General features: G+C 42.5%; 3 protein-coding genes and 1 long non-coding RNA gene across 6 annotated transcripts in view; 1 reads left to right on the forward strand and 3 right to left on the reverse strand.

Annotated features, from left to right (window-relative positions):
- Positions 1–99: 99 nt before the first annotated feature.
- cdc27 (cell division cycle 27) lies at positions 100–12233 on the reverse strand. 2 transcript variants are annotated; one of them, XM_078084332.1, is made up of 20 exons: positions 12011–12233; positions 9248–9323; positions 9002–9149; positions 8668–8793; positions 8266–8363; positions 8032–8177; positions 7616–7836; positions 6349–6448; positions 5971–6080; positions 5744–5843; positions 5457–5637; positions 5171–5343; positions 4250–4312; positions 3925–4005; positions 3729–3856; positions 3503–3620; positions 3296–3424; positions 3052–3126; positions 740–869; positions 100–459 (listed from the first exon to the last, which is right to left on the reverse strand). In XM_078084332.1, the coding sequence occupies exons 1-20, from the start codon at positions 12035–12037 to the stop codon at positions 368–370; spliced, it is 2322 nt and encodes a 773-aa protein (XP_077940458.1). In that variant the 5' UTR covers positions 12038–12233; the 3' UTR covers positions 100–367. The 2 variants fall into 2 exon arrangements, with proteins under 2 accessions (XP_077940458.1, XP_040047273.1); XM_040191339.2 differs by having other exon boundaries at positions 4250–4402.
- On the forward strand, positions 11069–12676 carry LOC120828077 (uncharacterized). The gene is made up of 3 exons (XR_005713480.2): positions 11069–11202; positions 11740–11998; positions 12120–12676. It is a non-coding gene; the product is annotated as an uncharacterized LOC120828077 (long non-coding RNA).
- Positions 12677–13540: 864 nt separating this feature from the next.
- gh1 (growth hormone 1) lies at positions 13541–16216 on the reverse strand. 2 transcript variants are annotated; one of them, XM_040191397.2, is made up of 6 exons: positions 16081–16216; positions 15450–15580; positions 15250–15366; positions 14158–14301; positions 13942–14088; positions 13541–13868 (listed from the first exon to the last, which is right to left on the reverse strand). In XM_040191397.2, the coding sequence occupies exons 1-6, from the start codon at positions 16088–16090 to the stop codon at positions 13806–13808; spliced, it is 612 nt and encodes a 203-aa protein (XP_040047331.1). In that variant the 5' UTR covers positions 16091–16216; the 3' UTR covers positions 13541–13805. The 2 variants fall into 2 exon arrangements, with proteins under 2 accessions (XP_040047331.1, XP_077940460.1); XM_078084334.1 differs by having other exon boundaries at positions 15202–15366; positions 16081–16174.
- Positions 16217–19210: 2994 nt separating this feature from the next.
- Positions 19211–24313, reverse strand: part of scn4ab (sodium channel, voltage-gated, type IV, alpha, b) — a 35926-nt gene continuing 30823 nt past the window's right edge. Inside the window, exons 24-31 of the mRNA XM_078084331.1 lie at positions 23616–23669; positions 23371–23508; positions 23177–23281; positions 22794–23064; positions 21933–22554; positions 21713–21857; positions 20989–21066; positions 19211–20887 (exon numbers count right to left, since the gene is read on the reverse strand). Of these exons, the coding sequence (XP_077940457.1) occupies positions 20519–20887; positions 20989–21066; positions 21713–21857; positions 21933–22554; positions 22794–23064; positions 23177–23281; positions 23371–23508; positions 23616–23669 (1782 nt within the window). The 3' untranslated portion in view covers positions 19211–20518. The remainder of the gene's footprint in view (positions 20888–20988; positions 21067–21712; positions 21858–21932; positions 22555–22793; positions 23065–23176; positions 23282–23370; positions 23509–23615; positions 23670–24313) is intronic.

Genomic DNA, 24313 nt, shown 5'->3' on the forward strand with positions numbered 1-24313 from the left:
AGACGTAGCATGTTTAATCAGTATTCACTCACCTAGCCGAATTTGTGCAGAGAGCTGTGATTGGCTGTTGGTAGAAGAGCGACTAACCGACAGCAAGGGCAGGGTTTACATGTTTTTATTGTTTTATTTCCATAGCGATGATAAAAAGAACATAAAAAACAGCTGTGATGTCAAAGGGAGCATGACGACGTATGAGGAGGGCGGAGCTTCAGCAGTCTGTATCAGCCAATCAGAAGACAGGGAGGAGAGCCAGGGCTGAGCGTGACTGAGGGGCTGCTAACCATAATGTTGTCTTGCAACAGTACTGCTGTAACCAATCAGGGCAGGGATTGGGTGGAGCAGGGGGTGGGATAAATGCAGGGGCGGGCTAAAGGACGTCATCACTCTCAGCCGTGTGGAGCTGTGTATCGTCAGCATCTGTCATGATGCTGCTCTCCTGACTGTCGTCCACTTCAGCAGCTAGAAATGTAGAGAAAGACAGATGGCGAGAGGCAGGTGGAGAAAGCAGAGAGAGAAACAGGGCAACTAGTAAAACCACCGTAACCACCAACAGAAGGAACCCATACTGGGAGGACACCCATTGGGAGTGACACAGATTACAGGAAACACCAGTACAACATCTAAGATGAAGAGAAGAGCTGTTACTGTGTTAAGTACACAAGACAGTGTTGTTTCACTACTCCTACTATCAGAGTATCAGATTGTCACTGATCACTTTTCATGGTTGTGCGTGTCTCACCTTCGTCCTCGGGCAGGTATCTCTTGTCGATGGCTTCTTTGATCTGGTTGTTGGCTCCTTTAGGGTCCAGGTCCATGGCCCAGCTGAAGTTCATCAGAGCCAGGTGAGTTTGACCCAGCTTCTTATACACCTGAGGAGGACAGACATGAACACAAGTTAACCGGGGAAAGGTTTCACCTCAAAAGGTCAAAGAATGATCATTGTTGGAATTAAGCATTCCAAGTATTGTTCTTCGAATCTTTATTTCTTCTTCTATTTCTTCCGCGGCACCTTTCAACTCCTTCACACTTTCAGCTATTAAAACCGTTCAAATATTAAAATATTCAACTCCTTTCCGGCTTTCCTGCTATGACTTTTCAGCTTTCTACCTCTTAAGCTTGAATTTATATAAATCAATAATCATTAATATCTTAACATGGTTTTCGTGGTTAACATGGAGATCGTTTTTCAAATCCTCTTAAACTTCAACTTTCAGATTTTTCAGCTTCGCCAATCTTTCAGCTACAGACATCATTTAAACTTTCAAATGTTGACACAAGTCTCAACTAATTTATGAAAACTTCAACTGCTTGTTGATATCTATTCTACTTTTTTCATAATCACTGATTATGTTTCATTAGTTCTTTGCTCCGTTTCTGACTTTTACATGAGTGTGTATTGCGTCTGTTAGAGTGAGACCCGGAGATCTTAGAGTGTGGGGCAGCGCCAGAATCTGGTTTAAAAAATGGAACTTCTGTCCTCAGAGCCAAAGTATACACTCTTGAGTCTTAATTTCTTTGGATTAATGATGGCATGGTTGTGCTGATTGGATTATGTGTTCATGGAATCCCAGAGTTCTTTAGTTTTGGATTCCTCAGTGTTAGTGACACAACCTCTGCCAAAAGCCCCATAGGCTCCAATACAAATCTGCCGACATATTTTTCAAAAAATCCAGAAGGTACACGTTTTGTGTACTGCGACAGGAGCCGTATTTATGACCGGACAGACATAAAAAACGCATCCATGCGTTCGGTAGAGACTTGGGTCTCGTAAAAACGCCGTATTTTTTAGATAGCTGTTATAGTTTTGCGCTGGTTGTCATTTGTTTGAGGTGTGGATTCTGTGTAACTCGCTGTCCTGTCTCTGCCTTTTGCAGCAGCTCGTTTATGAGCACAGGTGCGTCGTTGCCGTGGTTACTCACACACACACACACACACACACGCTGCAGGATCTCTGTCTGTGACTCACAGCTGCTCCTATGACCTGATTAGTGGAGTCACATGACGCAGCTTTGCTTTCTGTCAACAGACCAATATGATAAAGACACTCGCCCCCCCTCCCCCCTCCCCCCTGACCTCTTCTCGCTGTTAATCACTGTCAGTCAGTCAGTCTGTCTATTTCTCCTCCCCTCTCCCTCTCTATCTCTTCCTCACCCTCCCTCCCTCTATCTACACTCCCCCCACCCCACCCAGTCCAATAATTACAAAATAAAAGCCTCATGGAGGGAATTCTTACTGTAATGTTTGTGATGAGGCCTATTAATTAAAAACGTCTTAGTTTGAATAACAAACATTGATCAATCAATGATTATCTGTACCTTAACCATGAAGCTCAGAATGAAGCGGTTTCGTTAAAATACGTATTGCTCTTTCAAATACTACTACAACCACTAAGAATATTACTAATACTTCTAGTAGTACTACAACTGATACTTCTACCATACTACAACTACTACTAATGTTATTACAAATACTACTATGGCTAATAGTATTAGTATTACAGCTGTTTCTACTGCTATTGATACTAAACCTACTTCTACAGCTAGTACTACGAATACCACAATTACAACTATAACTAATACTAATATTACTACAAACAATTTAAAACCTCTTTTTAGTCATCTCAGCTTTTGTTAATTCTGTACTTTTTAAAATTCAATTAAGCTCCTGCAACTTCTGTATTTTTTAGAAAATCTATTGAAATTCAGCTTCCCCACTTCCTGTATTTTGAGCAGTTTTTTTAAATAATTTCAGCTCTTATGCCTGTATTAACAGCAATGTTTTAATATTAATTTCTGTATTTTTTTGCAATATTTCACATTAATTTCAGCTGTTTTCATTTCTGCTTTTTCTGCAAACCTATTGAAATTCCTTTCAGCTTCTCCCATTTCTGTATTTTCAGCAATTTCAAATTAATTTCAGCTTTTCTAATATCTGTAACGTAACTGTATTCAAATTCCCTTCAACTTTCTGTAATTTCAGTTATTTTTAAAAAGTAATTTCAGCTTTTTACATTCAAACGCATTTTCAGCAGGAAATGCATTTTCTAGTTACCTTTCCTATGAGGAAGTAAACCAGAGACTCTTTTGGAACTATCTGTTTCAACTCCTCCAACTCCTGGAGAGCAGCCTGCAGAGAGTAAGTGAGAGAGAGACAGGTCAGAGAGACCGATGGTACCGTTGTACCAAAAGTCCTTCAAAGTAGCTGTATTCAAACCTCTGGATCCAGATGTGCTGGTAACCAAAGCCATGTGGTCTCAGTATGGATGTATACATTAGTATGAATCTGTATTGATTACCTTGTACTTATCGTTGGCAAAGAGTATGGAGGCCCGGTGGAACTTGCACAGCGGATTTTTGGGGTCGATCACAATTGCTCTATTCAGAGTCTCTAAAGCAGCATCAGACTTCTTCAACGCATGCTGCACCTGCACACACACACACACAGTTCACTAGCAGTAGACTGAAGCTACATGCTAGGTGGCGGATGTTAACGAGCTACGTACCACTCCAATGTGACAGAGCAGCACAGAGCTCTGAGGGTTGATGCTCAGCGCTTTCTTAAAGTGGATTTCTGCCAAGTTGAACTTCTCCTGTTTGTAGTAAATCATCCCCAGACCATACCTGAACCAACACACATACAAACACACTGAGTCTGGCTAAAGGACCCAACGTCAGGAGGAGTCTGAGATCAAACCTGCAACCCTGCGATTAGCAGAACACATATCGTACCAGGCGTTGTAGTGTCTGTTGTTAACTCTGATGGCGTTGCGGAAACAGGCGAGTGCTCTGTCCAACTCCTCCGTCAGAACAAACTCATGACCCAACAAGGTGTAGGCGTAGGCAAAGGCTGGGTCCACCTGAGAGACAGCGACAGGTTTGATACACAACAGACAGCCCCAAACCCACCTCAGTAACAGCGTCTCACCTGAATAGCTCTCTGGAAGAACTTGATGGCGATGTCATGCTCTCTTTGCAGACTGAAACAGTTTCCTGCTACACACCAGGCCTGCAGAGACATGCAGCGGTTTTTATACGTTAACAATTGTCCAGTGCTCTCTCCTTGCGGAGGGACACATGCACACGCACACATCAGTGCAGATTAAAATGTTGGAGTCTGTAGACCCCCCCCCACCACACCGTCAATCGGTCACCCTCCATGTGGTAAACCTAGAAGAAATATTGTTTATCTATACACAGGGTGAAGTCCAGGTTGAAGGTCAATGCAGAACAAACCTGGGGACAGTCCTTACCTCGGGACAGTTCTTGTCCATGTCAGTCAGGTCCTTGGACAGGGCGGACAGCGCCACGTCTTTCTGTAGGTGCCACAGGGTTGTTGAATAAATCTCCATTCCTTCAACTCTGTAAGACTCGATCCTTCGAACCTCACTGAACAGACGCTCCGCCTACAAACAGACAGGTCACCGTATATAGAGATATTAGGGCTGTCAAAGATAACCCGTTATTCCATGAGATTACTGTGGCTAGATTAATGCGCTAAAATATTTTAAACGCAGATTTATGTCCTTCTGGTCAGGGGTCAGTTAGATTCAGAGAGCGAGTAAAACAAACAAAAGAACTGTGCAGAGGAATGTCAAACAGAAGGGGGACATCTTGATAGCTGCTAGGCTATGCTAGCTGCTAGGCTACTTCCATCTCAACATCTACGCTGCAGAGGTCCACCACGGTGTCCCTAGAAGACAGTGGTGTGAAAACATCCTGCTAAATGTGGGGAGATTGTTGGCACTCGAAACACGTCAAATGATGGTGAGTTGAGAGCACAAAGACAGCAGGAAGAGTCGTAGTTCAACATGTTCCACCTCCAAGACGATTACGTCTGTGGAGTTTGTGTTAAAAAAAAAATTAAAGATAGAATCTGTTTTTCTTAAGCGAACTAACGGTTGCGCAAAATCCAACTGTTGTTTCGAATGTGCACTGATACGGAATGCTGAGGTGAGTGCAAACCGGAACATTATGGCTAATACGGTTGTTTGACTGATTTCTTACAAATGACACCAACTGGGCTCCAATGTTGAACATCAATTTGGGCAACAGTGAGCAGATTATGTAAACACAGTACACCCTGTGACTCTCAACAAATCAGAATGTTTGATTTCATCTACCCGTATTATAAATACCTATACAATATATATATATATTTACAGGTAACCTACCTGCGTGTACTCGGCCAGCTCAAAGTAAGCCCTGCCGATGTGAGTGAGGACCCAGCCGGTGTTGTAGTGCTGAGGAGGCAGCGAGGTCAACATGTTGATGGCTTCTCTGCAGTTGTACGAGCACAATGCCTGGTAACCGCGTCCAAGTTCCCGTAGCAACGCCATCACACTGTCTGTGTACACAGAGACATGGTTTATGACAATAATGTCGGAGTCACTTCTGAGGTCTGAACTTAGATAGAATCACACCGAGCGCCGCAGTGTCTCATACTAGTATTAGTAGTACCTGCAGCAGCCCTTTGGTACTGGGGGATCTTTGTGTCTGGGAGACTCAGACTGGCGTCTAGTCTCAAGATGTCCAGACTCTCGTTCAGGTTGCTGCTATTGGACGTCTTTGCAGATTTACATTTAGTTTTCCTGTTGGGTATCTTTGTAGGAAACTTCATCTTTAACTTCTTGCTATTCTCCTGCAGAACCAGAAATAGACGTTAACATGCAGAGTAGTATTTAAATCAGTATTAGTTTCACCCAACAGTGCAGGAGTACTGCATAGTTTCTGTAGCAACACAGTACCTTGGCAGTAGAACTGGCACTAGTAAACAGTCTGGAGCTTCTTCTGGGCTGAACGTTTGGAGGACCAGACATACTAGGACTAAGGACCTGAGGGGAGCCACTAAAACAGACAGGTCATCAGATGGACAGGGGGGACAAATTGCCAGACATGCTGCTTTCTGATTGGACCATAAATCTTTGGTCAGACTAAATAGAGCTGAAGATCTGTGATTAGTTGCTACAGTTACCTGGTGTGAGGGGCGGAGCTCTGTGATTGGTTGAAGGGGATGGGAAGAACATCTCTGCTGTTTCCACTCTGACTGAAAACAGATTTTGACTGACTGATCCTGGAGACAGACTGAAAGACAGACAGAATAACCCACATTCATCGGGAAGGTTCAGAATGTCTTAGGTAGAGCGGCCTGTGTGTGTGTTAGTAACACATGTGCAACAGGTTTCTAAAGTGTGTGTAGCGTGTGGGTAATTACTTAACCAATAAGTTACTTGAGGCAATACTTCGTCCAATAATGTAACAATTTAGGGGTATTGTTAGGCAACCCTCAAACTGTTACATTATTGGATGATAAAGTACAGCCTCTCATACCTTATTGCTTTATTAAGTGTACCTTCTTGCTGGGAGCAGTAGATTGTGTTTCCATGGTGGCTGAATAGTTCTGTAGATACGTTGGGTCTCCCGGGCTGGGCTCCAGGGGCAGGATACCAAAACTACAGAAAGCAAACAGTCAATGTTAAATTTGATGTATAAACCCGCAGTGGGTGTCATTATCGGGTTAACATGTTAATAAATTAATGCCAACAATTATGTTATTGTGCATCAATGCAGTTTCTTTAATTACTTTCAACGTGTTGCTCACAAGCACTTGGGGGCGAGCCTTATACAGCGTTGATACTAAAAGGGTTGCGTCGCCTCAAGCGCTCTAATTGCGGCACGCACTGTCGGGTGATCATTTCTGGTCAATTTGCATGAATCGCGTCAATCGCACAAGACGAGACGCAGAAGGGGTGTGCCTTATCACCCTGAAAACAGTTGAATGTTCCGCCGCATCAATCATGTAGTGAAAGTCCTACTCGCGTCAGATCATCACACGGCATCGTGGTTTTTTTTACTAAATAGCATCTGCAGCCGCAGACATTTTCTACAGGAAGCGCGCGTGGGTGACTGTCGCTTCCAGTGCTACATGAGGCCAGCCGTTAGCCTGTTTGATAGCTTGTTGGTTCGGATCAGGGACCGGACTTCACCACCTTCACATCATACTTCTCTGCCGATGGCAAGACACCGTGTGCTTGCACATCCAAAGGGCTCTTTAAGACCCACACACACGTTATTGTTGAGCAAACTTCCTGCAATGTTACCTAATATAAAGTAGCACATAAACAATTTGTAACACTAATAATTGTACATTTCTAAAAATGTAGCCCGCCGAACTGCATGCTGGGTACAGCTCACTACAAGAAGTAACTCTGTTGCTACATGAAAAGAGTGATACAGGATGAACAACGAGAGACCAGAGATGCACCAACACAACTTGTGCCCAAGAGACGAGCTGAGTCTGTTTGGAGGGTTTTTGGTTTCGGAAAATCCACCGTCAGTAAGATCAGAAAATGATTTATTGCAAAGTCTGTCGAGCCTCTGGTGGCAACACTAGCAGCCACAACAAGCTAACACGCCGGCCAGTTGCGAGCAAGTTGGCCAGCAAGCGGCGAACAGCTGTTTGGCGGACATTTTCGGGGTCAATGAACAAGCGATACCGTCACATACCTGGATACCGTCAGAATCTTTCTTAATACCATGATACGTATTTTTGGCCATACCGTGCAGCCCTACCAGCAGTACCAGTTGCAAACCATTACAGGGGTTGTGAAATAGCTCACCTGGGCGTCAGTGGGCTCAGTGCTGCAGGTCCCCCAAGTAAACTCCGCCCACTCTTGGGCTTGTTCTGTTTAGCCAATAGGGAACCAGCTGACGCCATGGAAACCGAGTTGCCAATTAGTGAGCCGGTCTCCGGTGAGATTAGGGAGGAGTCAATGTAGGAAACCGATAAATCAGACATCAGCTTTCCATTAGATGATTCTAGATTCAAACGATTCAACTCCTGGGGAGAAAATACAACATGTTTCAGCACTGATTATCGGATTACTTAATATTATGATCAGACAATATCCACCTCAATAAACGGATCATTTAACTACACTCACCTCAGTAATCTAATCATTTCATTTGATTACCAGACCACAGACATTACAGGACTACCTGTGCTCTGAGAGTAGTGGAGATGTGTTTTATATACCAATGTGTCCTGGGGTGTCTCCATGAGGGCGGTGTCTAGGCGGTGGGAGGGGTTCTGAGCAGGGCTAACAGATGGAGGGAGAGGTGCTATAGAAGAGTTGTGTAGAGAGGACAACCTAAAGACTTGATCTGGATCTGGTTTCTCTCCTGGAACACAACAATTAAACCACACGATGAAGTCAATTAGTGTAACGGCACGCGTGTGTGTGTGTGTTTCTGTGTTTGTGCGCGTTACCTAGGTGACAGAGGTTCTGGAAAGGCGACCAGAGGAAGGGATTTAGAGCTAAACTTCTCTGGAAACACTCTGCACCTTTAGCAACACGGTCTGTCTTACTGGCTCACAGAGACAGACAGACAGCGAGAGAGAGAGAGAGAGACGGGACCGTAAGCAGTGTGTCTAACATTCGAAAGCTGACATTGAATAGGTGTAGATAAGGAATTGAAGAAAATGATGAATGTTTATCATTTCTATGGTGACAACATAGATGAAGAGCGATTTGCAGCGCTCCTTCATTGTGTCACTACTCACATTCATTTTAGTGGTTGCTGTGAAAGCTCACCTCACCTCAGCCAGACGGGTAACCAACATTAGCCCTTTCGAATATATGTTCATATGTATCAGACTGGATCCATTTACCAGTAAATATGTCCCAGTAACGACAGTGTGAAGGGGGCGGAGTCTCCAAATTCTGTGATGATGTCATCTTGACTTTTCTGTTTGTTCAGCACTCCACCAATCAGAACCTGTTCTCCTTCAGCAAGCCTGAGAGAGACAGGTAGGTACAGAGAAAGACAAGCAGTGAGGCAGATTCATGCTTTATTTCAAATGTGTTTCACTTTATTTCAAAACATTTCAAATTTTTCAAATGGGTCAGAATTAAGAGCTCCATTGAATATAAACACATGCGTTTCTACAAGTTATACTGGTAAGAAATGGTTAGTGACTGGTTTCAACTAGTTCTGGTGCTTACTTGCTGAGTTCCACGCAGCACTTTGCCAAAAGGAATCGAACCTGCGGTGTGCAGCAGCTGTGAGCCTTCAGCAGCCGGTACGCTTTATATGGCTTTCCAGAGCGGTAGTAACATGTAGCAAGCAGGTACAGGGCCTCCTCTGACCTCACTGAGAGACAGACAGGTAGACAGATAGTTAGGTAAAGCTGTACGTGGCCTCCTCTGACCTCACTAAGAGACAGACAGGTGATCAGACACACAGGTTACCTTCAGCGTAGAGCCTCTCAGCGAGAAACACAGCATCCAGGTAGGCGTAGTGGTTGAGAGCCTGCCACACTGCAGCCTGAGACAGAGAAAGGCAGGTTTTCCAGAATGCATCAGTCAGAGAACAGGTACCTTAAAGTAGAGCCTTGAATGAGACATGGAACAGTGTTTCTCATTGTTTTACAGCTTTTCAGGTAGATGGGAGTCCCGGTGTTTGAGTGGTTCCTGTTTTATTTGGTATTCTCAAACAGATGGTTGTTGGTGGTGGTGGTGGTGGGTTGGGAGGGGAGGCCGACATTTTTCTAACCCTATAGAATGGAAGGGGAAATACTGTGGAAACTAACAAGGCTATATGTTGTCATTACTAAATACTCATTGTATTCATATCTCCATAAGACAAACACACTAACACAAGGATGGATGGAGGCGAGGATGGACGAAGGGGAGGGTGGAAGAAGGGGTTAATGGATGAAGAGGAGGATGAAAAGGAAAATGGATGAACTGTCTGCAGGAGGTCCGTGACGGCAGGGGGAGAATCTCAACGTTGATAGGGTTAGGGTTCAACCAACTCATACGCCTGTTGTCGCTCCTCAGTAGGCAGAAAAGTGTATTGCTTACCGCTCACTGACGTGTATTGAGATTGGGTGCATTGAGGTTGAGTTTTAACTTGCTAACACAGATTAATGACCATCAACTAACGCTCCCTGACAGGGTAAAACACCAAGGCACAACACTTTTTGACAAACAATTAATAACAGTAATAATTCAACGTTCATAAAAATCACACCACCGAACTGCAATTTGTGTATAGCTCCACTGCTATCACAACGAGAAAACGCTTTGTTGCTACATTAAAACATGGAAAAGAGCGATGCAGGAGGAACCACCAGCGACCAGAGATTCAGAAGCACAACTTGTGCCAGAGAGAGGAGTTTTCTGCTGTTTGGAAGGTGCAGGGTTTAAAAAAATCATTAAACGATTTATTGAAAAGTTTGTTGAGCTACTGGTATTGCCTCTGGTGGCAACACTAGCAGCCACAACAGCAAACACTATCAAAATAACTCGCTGGCCAGTAGCGAGCGAGTGGGCCAACCAGCAATGAACAGCTGGTGGACAGGGGTCCTTTTCAGCATCAATGAATGTATGTGAAAAATACTGTGATATACAGTGAAACTACCAGAATTGTACAAAATACCGTGATGTGAATTTTTGGGCCATACCACCTAACCCTTGCGTCATGCCATTTTGTCGCTGTGGTCACAAAATTTCACCTGTCGCGTTTGGTGCTTTGGGCCGTTTGACGAAGATTTGCACAACGGAGGCACTGTGCTATTGCAAATTTGTGTCACGCCAGTCTCATAGCGCCTGTGCATAGACTTTGTATGTAACCCTTTGGCACGAATATTACGCACCTTAATACGAAGTGTGTGGATGTTAATGTTTACTTCAGATTGAAAGAGTGTCATATGATCACCAAGCACGTCAGCAAACACATCTGAGGTTCAGTCAGGTAAGATGCTGTTGTTAGTTTTTAATGAACTTCAGTTAGAACAGGTTACATGTCATTAAGCTGACGCGTTTATCCAAAGTAACTTACAACAAGTGCATTTCAACCATATGGATACAAACTCAAAAGAACAACAAACAAGAGATCTACTTCATCTAACCCGTGTTGAACGTTACACATTTTGTAGCAGTTGTGTCAATAATATAACAGTGATATTTTTACTGACCGATACATAGTACCTATCATGTGTAATTAGGTCACAGTCTGGCTGCATGGCAGATAGCCGATGTTAGTTAGCGTTAGCATTCAGAGGCTAACCAGCAGCTGGCTGATGTTAGTTAGCAACTGGGGGCTAGCCAGCTGATAGCTAATATGGCTCCTATTAACCAGCAGCTAGCTGATGTTAGGTAGCGTTAGCGACAAGAGGCTAACCAGCGAGCTGCTGAAACGGGTCTGTAGACAACCATAAACTAACAACGGAACAGATTCTCTCTAAAGCGGTTAATGTTCACTGGTGAACTATGGTTGGATTTATTTTTCCTGAATTTGTTAAGCTAAACGTTAGCCGCGGTGTTAGCCGGCTAACACAACTCCACTGTTAGCATTTCAGTATTAGCAACGCCAATCATACAAAACCCCGTTTGAAATCCAGCTGGTTTTGCTCCGCAGCACATCGCATAACGCTTTATAAAGACGCTTAATCATAGATAATAATCTATGTATGAATGATCTCGGGACACGCACATTGAATCGGACATGCTTAGTTGTAGTAGAATATGAACGTAAAGAACGGTATGCGCATTGTGACCTCAGACACAAACACCAATGTTGTATTATTTAACACCAACTCACATACATAATGTGAATCAGGTCTTTGCCGAAGCAACGACAAAAACTAACTGATTAACCAAAGGTCGCAATAATGATTCAAATCATTTTATTCTGTCACCCACACCAACGGAAACCTTAACGTGACCTTTTTTTTAAGGGATCTGGATCGACCTAAACTAAACTAAGCTGCCAACTGCAACAGAAGACCTAGCGTTCTTGACCCAAACGGCCTCCGATGGACGGACCCTCACAGCGATGACCCGGGTATTTAACACCAATACCATCGGTACAGCGCTGGAGGCCTTCGGCAGACCCGCTCTCACACAGCGGACTGGACCTGCCGCTGAGGCCGGGGCGGAGAACGAAACACGGACATCGTAAATACTTGGCTCCCCGCTCGTGACAACGAGATGAAGGTGTGTTTTTACCTGGACGGGTTCCTGCAGCACCGTCATTCCGCTTCAGGACTCTGTCTCTCTGATATTGTCGTCCGTTTTCCCTCTTTTCTCTCGGCTCTTTCTTTACTTCGGTCTCCAGGAGGAGCTGCAGCCGAAGATTTGAACTCACCAACCGTTAAAAGCCGAACTAAGCCGAGAAATGCCGAGGGGGGTAGACGGTTGGGACGGAGATCAACGACTGACCAACGGGAAGAGCCGAAGCTGCGGATGCGCCTCCTGCTGATGGAATGTCGTTAGTTCACCTCTAGGGGTCCCTGATACATCACCAAAGGAAAGATGTGCTCTTTTCTTACCTATACATCTATGACTGTAGCTGTCTCTTTATTTGTATCTAATTATGGAAGCGAAAGGCCCCAAGTCAAACGCTTCATCTGGAATAATAAAAAATAAAGGATAAATTAATGGGCACTGTTGAAGCCTAGCACACTGTCAAGCTTTAACGGGCCCTGTTAAAGCTCAGCACACTTTTAAGACCTGTGTAGGATGTAGTTTTCTTCTTTATTTGAGTTTAGTTTATGCAAATACCAGACCTTGAGTTTGTCTATGGAGCCCAATGTGCCCAACCCCCCAACCCTCCCAGTGAATCAGTTAAATGTATGCTGCGGTATATTTCTATTAAACATTGCATAAATTTGCCACAACGTTCACAAAATTCCATTCAAAATCAGAGAGGGTGAGGAAAAACAAATACTGTCCAGTTCCAGTCCTATTTGAAAACACACAGTGAGTTTTCTTTCCTACCACACTTTTTGGTCCATAAGGCAGCTCACAAGAATACCAGGTACAGGGTCTGACAAAAACTTGACCTAAAAAATGTCTCAAGGGCAATTCATGTAGAAGCGGTCAGTCAACAACAGAATCAACGTGTATTTTCTCGTCACTTCAATACCTCCTTTTATTTCATTACAGCAACCGAAACGTCTATCAGACGATCACCAAAAACTTGCTTTATTTCAAAATGTGGTTTAAAAATAGTTTGCTTCCCTAACCCCTTTAACGCCCCTGACATCATCATTGTATCATTGCATCATCATCATCACGGCCATTTTAGCAATAACATGAAAACAGTATTTCATTATGATCAGGATAATTTGATAGGCGGTAGCATGATTATAATTTACTCACTTGGATAGGAAATGGTATACCTAAAACACATACCATTGTAATGGCTTCAACAATTCATTTAGCATAATTTGCATATTAACCCCTACACTAAAATAAAACAACTCAAATATTTACAAGGTTAACATTTAGCCAGGTCCACAAAAGCGCTAATCGTTGAGCTAGCGAGAACTACCTAAAAGGTATGGTAGCTGAAACATTAATCCAATCCCCGCTGGTTGGATAATCGCTACGCTGCGCTTTGTTTTCTATGTAATTTAAAAAATTGAAGCAACCAGACCCGGATATATCGTAATAAACAGTTTGTGTTTGGCTACATCGTTAAGCCCCTAAGAGACCGTGAACTTTAGCAGAGTGAGTCATCGATACACATCTGAATGCAACACAACACACTTTATTTCACATAATGGCGTTATGACACCGTCAACATAATAACATCAGAAAACATCATCATTAGCACAGAGACACTCAAGCTGCATGAACAAACACTGAACTAACACTAATGATACTGATTAGGATAACTGATCCTGATACTAATCCTAACGCTAGTTAGCAGAGAGATATAATGATGGGGAGGATGAGCTTCAAAAACACAGGATTACATCATTCACATGAGGGTGTGTGCGCACAGTCGAGAGGCGGGCTACAAAGTGCAGTTGGCTTCTGGAGAGAGTCGACATTTAGCCACAGTCAGGTAGGTCTCCACCTGGAAACGCAAACATCCTCTTCATTACATCATCATGACATCATAATGCTGATCATTACACGCTCTTCCTCACCTTGTGCATGTCTTTCTTAAAACAGGCAAGTAGTTCATATGTTCTTCTCAGCGACTCGTCAGCCCCCAGACTTTGATAGTAGTTTCCATAAGGAGCGAGCTGTAGGGCGGAGCTGTCAGGGAAAAGATCTGCTCCATCCTGATTGGCCTGAAGGGTCAGGTGGTTAGTAGGCTGGTTGATTAGATTCGAAAAATGTTCAATTCGTGATCTTCTTACCTTGATCAAAAGGAGGATTCCCGTCTTCAGCTCCGACAGTTTGGGGGAAATCTGGATTCTGGGAGCAGAACCACCAGACAGGGAACGACTGGGAAACTCCCAGGACTCGACCAATCGATAGGAGATGGATAATAGCTTCAACACCTAGAACCAATAAGAAAAAAGGAGACCAATAACAGATTCAACACCGAGAACTAATCAGATGACAGGACATCAATAACAGTGTCAACACATTACAAACACATTTTTCAGTATTCTGTAGTATAGTAGTAGTGTATTAACGTACATTATTGTGCAGTACAGCACAATGTAGTATAGTATTGTTTTGTTTCTTGTAGTATAAAGTTATGTAGTACAGGTCAGTATTGTGTAGTATTGTATTGTGTAGCATAGTGCAGTATTGTGTAATATAATAATGTATTGTATTGTATATGTATCTAGCATACATATAGAAAAGTGTATATATAAACAATTTATTGCAAAGTCTGTCGAGCCTCTGGTGGCAACACTAGCAGACAAAGCAAGCTAACACGCTAACAAGCTAACTCGCCGGCCAGTTGCGAGCAAGTTGGCCAGCGAAAGGCAAACAGCTGTTCGGGTAGCTGGCGAGGGCCGAACAGCTGTTTGCAGCCACAACAAGCTAACACGCTAACAAGATATCACGCTAACTCTTAGGTCAGTGGCAAGCAAATTGGCCAGTGAGCGGCGAACGGCTGTTTGGATAGCCGGCGGCCCTTTTCGGGGTCAATGAATTAATTTGTTTACTTGAAAAAGCGATACCGTAATATACCGGGATACCGTCAGAATCTTTCTTAATACCTGGATATGGACTTTTGGCCACACCGTGCAGCCCTATAATCATGTAGTATGGTATTGTGTAATATAGTATAGTGCAGTGTCGTGTAGTATAGTATGGTGCAGTATAGTATTGTGTAGTGTAGCATTGGGTAGTATAGTGCAGAATCCTCTAGTATAGTGTTGTTTAGTATAGTGTAGTATCTTGCGGTGCAGTATTGTTTGGTATTGTGTAGCATGGTATCTCACAGCATAGTATTGTGTGGTAGTACAGTGTGGTAAGGGTCGGACTCTCACAGAGCTACGTTGGGTCTCGTGCTTGTCGACGGGGGTGATGATGTAATCAGAGTTGCAGAAATCTTGGAGAAAGATTTTGTTGAGTTGACGTTGCTCTTCTGATTGCAGAGAACTCTCCTAACAAACACAAATACACGTTGTAGTACACACGTTGATGGTTAATGTTTCTGTCTCTGCTGTGTGAGCAGCTGCTGACTTACAAAGTCCGAGAAGAGTCTCTGAGCGAGCAGGTGGAGGTGTTGGACTCTACCCACAGCGATGGAAAACAGACGGCCGTCTGTGATTGGCTGAGTAGACACGCCCAGAAACACCACCGACAGCAGGAGGATGACTGACAGACAGACAAGTGAGGGAGTTAGACATGTAGGGGTCGTCGTGGCGCAGGGGGTAGAGTGGGTGTGCTGGGAACCGCAAGGTCAGTGGTTCGAGTCCCGGCTGCCCCATGTCTCAAGTCGAAGTGTCCCTGAGCAAGACACTTAACCCCTAATTGCTCCCTGGGCAAAATTTGAAAAGCCATGGGTTTAAAGTGTAATGTCGCTGTGGTTAAAAGCGTCTGCTAAATGACCTGTAATGTAATGTAATGTGAGAGAGACGGACAGGGAAGAGACAAGTCATGGAGACAGTCAGGAAAGAGACAAGTGCGGGAGTCGGGCAGGTACGAGAAAAGAGGGAGGCGGACAGACAGGGAAGAGACAAGTAAAGGGGACAGACAGGTGAAGGAGCCGGAGAGGTAAGAGACGAGTGATGGAGACACACCAGTGAGACTTAAATTAATTGAATTAGTTCTATCTCTCTTTAAAAAACCCTAACCCACTGGATCTGGGGCCTTACCTCTGTTCATGGCTGGTCTTGGATCAGTTCTGGTTCAGATTCTGCTTTATCTGATCTGGTGAGTTGTTTTCTGTGTTCTGATTTTTTCAGCTTTGAGTTTGGTGGTTTTATAGAAGAGAACTTGATGATTTTATTCATCATCAGAAACATGAAGCGAACAAACAACACTGTCTGTGTTTTGAATGTTTTTGCGTTGACCTCTATTTAACATTTACACCCTAACAATAGTATTGGTTGAACGTGGAAGACTGGCTGGTGACGTTGAATTGATTTTTGTATACATCAAAGACTGTAGAGCTACAAGTAAAAAACACTTTTCAACATTATTTCTAAATAATAATGTTTAACTGGTGATAGATTAAACAGCAGTTGCTACTGATAGAAATCTCTGATGTACAGAGAGAACTGTGGATCAGTGAAGGAGTTATCAGCGCATGAATGATTAATTATGGCAGCTTTCAGTGTTCGAATGATTATTTATGGTCGTCATGGTATGAATGAGGATGAACAGATGAATGTTGACATTTAGAGTTAAAGAGCTTTGAATCGGAACACTAGAAAAGGGAAATCCAAGAATGCTTTATTACCAACCATATCTAAACAATCCGTCCAAAAAGAGAGATGGACAAATTACAGTTAGATAAAGTACAATAAAGTGCATTAGAATGCAGTAGAGATCATTTCAGTTCAGTGGAGGTTAGGGAGAGATCAAGTCATTTTTTTCAATTAATTTTATTTTGTTTAGCCCCAAATCACAAATTAGAAGTATGCAGCACAGGGCTTTAAAATCGTTACAGGAAAATATCAACTGAGTACATTACAGTAGAGACCAGTAGAAATTAGTTGGTATCACTAGCAAAAAGTAATGATCATTATGGCACAGTAATTTAGTTTTGACTTTGGGAACAGAAGAAGACCAGTCCCAGACGACCTAAAGGTTCGTGACAGTTCTTTAAAATGTCATAATTCTTAGTTGATGTTTTTTATTTCAGCAGATTTAAAGGAATCACGTTGCTTTTGTAAAGCTTTAACAATCTGTTTTCCTTCAGAAAACAAAGTCAGATGTTTGATGTTTTTGTGCTCCAAGATCTGAATTTATTTACAAGCGCCACTGATCTGAGGTCCGACATTTAGCAAAGAGGAGTTACATCACATGGAAACTGACTTTATTCAACACTCCGTGAAAGTGATACAACCACAGAGAGCTCAGCTCAGATCCATGTGAAACCGAAGAGGTGACACAACAAGCAGCTTGAACAACTTTATTTTATGCTTGTTAACAAACAGCTTGTTAACCAACATATATAGATTAAGAGCTAGTAAACCAACAGCTTGTTAACCAACATCTTGTAGACTTAAGAGAATCAATAAAGACCAGTAGAGACCAGTGGGGGAGAATTTATCGATCTGCACAATGTGGGTCTCTCAGGAACTGTGTGACCTTTCTTGGGAACCCTGAAACCTAAACTAGTCCTCAGTGGCATCGTGTTTTTACAGCTGGAAACAACGTGTTCTTTTATTGATCCATTTGTTGTCTTTCCTTGTGTCTGTCAACACATGATTGCTGTGGTCACATTAAGGGGGGGTTAAGGGTGTTTTCCTACAACATCTGTTTCCTATTGAGGTTCCTTTGTGCAGGGGTGTCTTCTGATTGGACAACACAAACCTCTCTGATGTGTATTAAAGGTTCTATTTACACCACAACAGAGCTTTGTCAGATATTCCTGCTCTTTTAAGGGAGAAGGAACAATTCAATTCATTTTATTTTGTATAGCCCAAAATCGCAAGTTACAAATTTGCCTCAGAGGGCTTTACAGTCTGTACACATACGACATCCTCTGTCCCGAAACCCTCCATCATCACAGGAACTCCATCATCCACTCCATCATGGACAGACTACAATGGATGCCATGTGTACAGAATGAACAATGTATAATACATGCAATTCCTATGACAGAAATAATTCAAGTAATTGTGAGTAGTAAGCCAGGCGCACAGCAGGACCACTGAAGGGCCAACCACCATCAGATAGACACTGTTATTTAACTTCTGTCTTGTACTGACGGCTTGTGTTGATGATTTTCTGTAATCTTTACTTTATATATTTTTATTCTCTTAATCACAAACACATTTAAGATACTTTCGATTTCTCAGAAGGGTCTATCCACAAATTTCCACCACAACTAGCAGAGGCCAGTGGAAAATAAACAGCTCATTAACCAACATATATTGACCAGGAGCTTGTTAACAAACAGCTAGTTAACCAATATATGTAGACTATTAGCTACATGTACGAAGGGATCAAGGTGCACATGTTTTAAGGTTGAACTGGACACGTGCGAAAGTGCAGAGGAATGAAGGTGCACACTTACAAAGTTCCACAAGTGAAGGTGCACATGTACAAAGGGGCACATTTACGAAAGAGCGCGCTTAAAAATGCACATGTAAGAAGATGTACATGATTAACAGCAGCTGAAACGTGTTGAAGAAGGCGTGGAGCTTTAATCGTATATGTCTATACTGTCACGGTTTGGGTTCACGTCTTGTTTTATTTTGTAGTTTCATGCCTCTGGTGCTCCTGGGTTAACTTTACTTCCTGCCTTGTCCTGTCAGCCCCTGTGATTGTTTGTGTCCATGATTGTTTCCACCTGTGTCCAATCACCTGCACCTTCCTAGTGTATTTAAGCCATTTGTGTCTCTTTTTCCCTTGTCGCGTCATTATGGAATGTTTGCATGCTCGTGATTACCTTAGTGTCTTGTTCCTGGTCCCGCCTGCGTTTTTGCCCCCTTGGCATTTTTGATTTGGATTTTGACGATTAAAGTCTTTTTGTTTTCAAAGTCTGCATCTGGGTCCTGCCTACCCCATCCTGACATACACCAGGTCATAGTTGTCATTCATCCTGCTCAAAAATGGAAAGTTGACCAATCAGCAGGCTTATGACATGATACTAATGTACATAATAATACTAATGTAATGTAATCATATTCAGTTTGGTTTTTGGTTTACTCCACAAATAAATACAATTTATAATAATTGAACAAACACAGATACACCAAAAATAATAGAGGAAATACATGAAATGATCAAGAAAGAAAGAAAACATCTGCTGCTCAGTGAAGAAAAGAAGGCTGAAGATTATTTTGATTTTATTATTTCAACTTTTCACAATGTACATCCCAGAACATGTTTCATGCACTCTATTTATATTGTATTGTGGACATCAAGTTATGTTACAGCTGCATTATGAAAGACTCCAAATATACTGTGGTATGAATTAGTCATAGCAACCAGCCAGAATAAAGCTCATCAATGCAGATGTGCTGCAGTGTGCAGTTGGCTCACTGATCCTCATAATATTAATGTCTTGGTTTAGAGTATACTTATTAAAAAAAGAATGATCAAATAAAAAATAATCTAATGCAGTGTTACAGCCAAACTCTAATTCTTGTAAAAATCAGAAATTCAATCTGTTCCATAAGGACCTAAGAATTCTTTTAAAAATATGATCTATATGTACATTAATATAGCTATTGTCTGGTTTGAATATTCTTGCTTTCTTCTGTACACCCAGGATCTATGACACTTTTCTTCTTCAATCTGATAAGTATAGATTTGATCGATGTGATACAAAGTATTGATCTTTTAACAGTCCATCAAAGAAAAAAACATTGTAATCATAATACCCTTTCTCATACGTTAAAGTGCAGTCATTCAAGTTTCCTACCAAAAACAACATTTGAAAAGATTCAATTTCAACAGATGACAGTAAATGTTATAATTTACCTTTGCCATTACTCAACTTTAATAAATGAACTTTGAACCCCTTATAATGTAACTCAATGGAGCCTTCATTAACAGCTGATAGCGCCGTTATTTAGCCAAACATAACAGTACTGCTAACAGTTAACAGCTATTAGCATATAGCTTTTCCTCCAATTTTAACACGTGTGTTGTTTACAATGTATGTATCGTCAAAGCAAACTTTTTTTTTAAATTTCCTGACAGACATTGTTGGCATCAGTTACATAATTCCACAAGAAGTGCTTCTATCTTCACGTCTGTGTGTGAGGGGAGCCTCACTTAGTGATTCTTCCCAGTTTTAAATCAGACCGCAGCAGAACGTTATGGTGGAATTGTGATTTAGAAACGTAGCTTGTTAAAATGCTGACAAACTTGATTCAGAAAACAGCGAACCCACAAAGAGATTTATGAAATGCAGCTACACTAGCTCCACCACTTCTCAAGACCTCTAACATCACAATAACTGTTACTTATAAACTCAATTTGATTTGTAATGTTTGAAATATGAAAACACAGAGATAAAACCTGGGTGTAAAAAGCCATGACAATCAATCTTTACAGAAGCTAAAAGAGAGACTACTGCTCCTCCGACAGGTGAGGTCATACAAAGGGCAACGAGGAGAAAGATGTCAAACATCAGACGATGGATTCTCTCAGGTTCTCATCAGGTAGGAAGTTGGAAGTATTGAGGGTAGGTGCAGCATGGAGGAGATACTCGCTCTGAAGCTCCACCCGGGTGAGAGGACCCTCACCTGAAACCCCTGATCTGGGCTCCTCTGTGTCCTCGCTGTCTCCGTACAGCTGACTGATACGTTTATAGAGAACTCCTTCAGTCTCAGAGGGCGACAACATGTCTCGCCTCCCCTCCATCTTCTCTCGGTATTTGTACGAGGCCAATTTGACGGTCCGCTTTAGAAGGTGTTTCCTGTAAGCTCGCTGGATCACCATTGCTGCCATCTCTTCCTGTTTCCTCCGCAGAGTGCTGCTGATCGGTTCATAGGACACCTGTAGGTAACAATGGTTCTCTGTGACCAGTATACTTAAATAAAAGCAATATCCATCCCTTTTATAATATGACAGTTGAAACTATACAATAGCAGTCACACCTTAGAGGGATTATTGGCCATGAACTTCTCCTCCATGCTAGCTTTGAGAGCGTCCATCTCTCCTGAATCACCCAGAACCTACACACAAATGATAAGCATGATATAACACAATGTTCAATGACATAAGACAGGAAGGGACAACATCCTTCAATCCTTCAAAGGAGACATATCATGCTTCTTTAGGGTTAAAACCCTACACCGCACACACAGGGTTTTAACACGTTCACATGCTTTGATGTTAAAAAAGCAAATAATTTCTCCCATCCTGTCATGTCTGTGTGAAAATCCCTGTATTTCACCCACAGCTTTCCCCCCCATTTCTTGCCAGGACATGGTCCTCATATATGAAGTGAATAGATCTGGTTATTGTGCCTTCTAACTGGGACACCATGTGGAGAAAGGAACTGTGCAGCAGACTACAGGGCATTTTGAAGGTTGACTGCTTTGGCGTGTTGGGGGGATGTGGTGGGGTGAGAGCTAAGGCGATGTAAGGGAGACTCCCCCTTGGTCTGGTGACCTCGGCAAACCCCGCAACATCAAAACAGATTGTCCATTACAGGAATCATACAAAAACACAGAATGGTTTTTCTTCAGCGTTTAAGTGGTTGGTAAACATGGCAGACAGATCGCCAAATTAACACGTAGAAGACCTAGCAATGGATTAGGGTTAGCTAATTTTCATAATATGTCCCCTTTAACATGACATATGGGCAGGTAATGCTACCTGTGCAGTGAGAGCCAGCAGGATGTCCAAACAGTGGATCTTGTCTCCAGGAACCAGAGGCAGATCCATGTGGATCAGTTTAATGGTGTTGGGTTTGGCAATCCTCAGAGGATCCTTCAGAGTGTCGCAGAAATCTGACAGCTTGCTGTGAAACATAGTAGAGTCTGTTAGAGCTTTGTTGGGTCCCATTAGGATCCATGACTACCAGACTAGAACTCACCTGTACTGTATGAACTGAGAAGCGTCAGGGTCAAACTTCTCCCATGTTTCATAGAACATCTCAAAGTCATCCTCACACAGCGGGTCAGCGCTCTCCTCTGTAGCCACGTTGAAGTTCTCCAGGATGATAGCGATGTACATGTTGACCACAACTAGAAAGGACATGATGATGTAGGTGGTGAAGAAGACGATGCCTAATGCTGGGCTGCCACAGTCTCCGCGGACCATGGATCCAGGGTTCTCCAAATTGGGGTCGCAGTCCGGTGGTGTGTTCATGATGGGATTAAGCAGACCGTCCCACCCAGCCGACGTGGTGATCATAAACAAACAGATCATGCTGTTCCCAAATGTCTCAAAGTTAAACATATCGTCAATCATGGCCTCTTTCCTCACATATGCAAAGTTAGACATGCCAAAGATGGAAAATATGAACATGATCAGGAAGAGTAACAGGCCGATGTTAAATAAGGCAGGAAGTGACATCATCAGGGCAAACAGCAGTGTCCGGATCCCCTTGGCTCCACGAATGAGACGAAGGACTCGGCCGATGCGAGCCAATCGGATAACACGGAACAGCGTGGGAGAAACAAAATATTTCTCTATGATGTCAGCAAGGAGAAGGCCTAAAGGGAAGGAAGTAAGGAAGCAAGACAAAATGTTGTTCTTCAGGGTTTAAACAGAACATGGTTAATAGACTTAAACCAGAACCGCTATTAATACCCACAAAGTACCCCTAAACTTTTTGCCATTCGATGATGTTTCTGGACATTATATATAAATAGAAAGCCCTTTGACACAACAATGAACGATGACATCCCTTGATGAGACAATGACATCACCGGACACTGATCCGCCGACTCACCTACAATGGACAGGATGACAACAACAAAGTCAAAGATGTTCCATCCGACAGCGAAGTAGTGCTGCCGTAGAGCGATCATCTTTAGAGAGCACTCTGTAGTGAAGACGATGATGAAAACAAGGTTGACCCAGTACAGGATCATCTCCTTCTCCTTGCTCTGCTCATCTGTCTCCACCATCATGGTCACCATGTTGAGGCAGATCAAGACCATAATGAAGATGTCAAAAAGCTGTGTGGTCACCAGGTCAAAAACCAAAGCCTGGAACTTGTTCTGGTGAGACAGAGAGAGCAGAAAAATATGACGGACAGAAAGCTGCCTCCATCAAATCTCACCTGAATCTTCAAACCCGTATCTAAGCAAGTGTGGCAGGAACGGAACTGACCTCGGGTCGTGGAACCGGTTTCTGAGGTTTCTTAGAACCGAGTTTCTTCATAGCATTGTAGTATTTCTTCTGCTCCTCTGTCATGAAAAGATCTGTTCCTCCTAAGTAAAGAGGACAAAACATAGGAGCAGATAAAAATCTGTTATCATTTCTGTATTTAGAGAGTAAAATAATGTCTTTGAGTAGAAACATATCTTAGATTTCTGCTGGTTGAAGTTGTCTATGATGACTCCGATGAAAAGATTGAGGGTGAAGAAGGAGCCAAAAATGATGAAGATGACAAAGTATAGGTACATGTACAAATTGGCCTCGTATAACGGCTGGGACTCCACCTAGACAAATGCAAGGTAGCTTATTATTAAAATTTAGAAATTCAATCAAGAGTATTCATTCAACACTTAATGACATGTAAGTTTAAAGAACTACTATTAGTACTGACGTCTCTGGAGTCCACAGCTGCATACATGATGTCCATCCAGCCCTTAAAAGTAGCCTGAAACAGACACATTCACTTCTTTTTGAAGGAGGCACCTGAACATGAAATATCTGAATAAACGCAACAGACACAACTGTAAAACATCTGTGAACACAGTTTGACTGACAATAGATGTATATATATCAATAGATACCAAAACAACTAAACAACTAATTGCTTCTGGTTTTGTATTTAGAGGAAAGGCTGTGAGTCAAACAAACTGGACCTGAACTGTGTGTGGTAAATACAATAGTATGCCTTAATAGAGCTCCAAGGAAAGGCCAGAAATATGGAGCCAAATCCAGGTCAAAAGTTTTGTTCATTTGAAAAACAAATGTAACCTGAAAGTTTAAGTTTTGTCTTTGAACATTGAAAAATACAACAATGTATTCAAAATAAAAAGAAGTGGCCGAAAAATATTTTCAGGACGCTTTTATCCAAAGCAACTTACATTACATTTTTAACCCATGGCTTTTACATTTTAGGTGTCTTGCTCAGGGACACTTCGACATGGGACTTGGGGCAGCCAGGACTTGAACTACCTTGTAGTTGCGCTGGGAATCTTGTGGTTCCCAGCGCACCCTCTCTACCCCTGCGCCACGACGACCCCAAAATGTTTATTTTTTGATATTTACTGTATTATATTTTCAGATACAATTCTT

The sequence above is a fragment of the Gasterosteus aculeatus genome, chromosome 11 (genome assembly GCF_964276395.1).
Source record: "Gasterosteus aculeatus chromosome 11, fGasAcu3.hap1.1, whole genome shotgun sequence".
NCBI lineage: Eukaryota > Metazoa > Chordata > Actinopteri > Perciformes > Gasterosteidae > Gasterosteus > Gasterosteus aculeatus.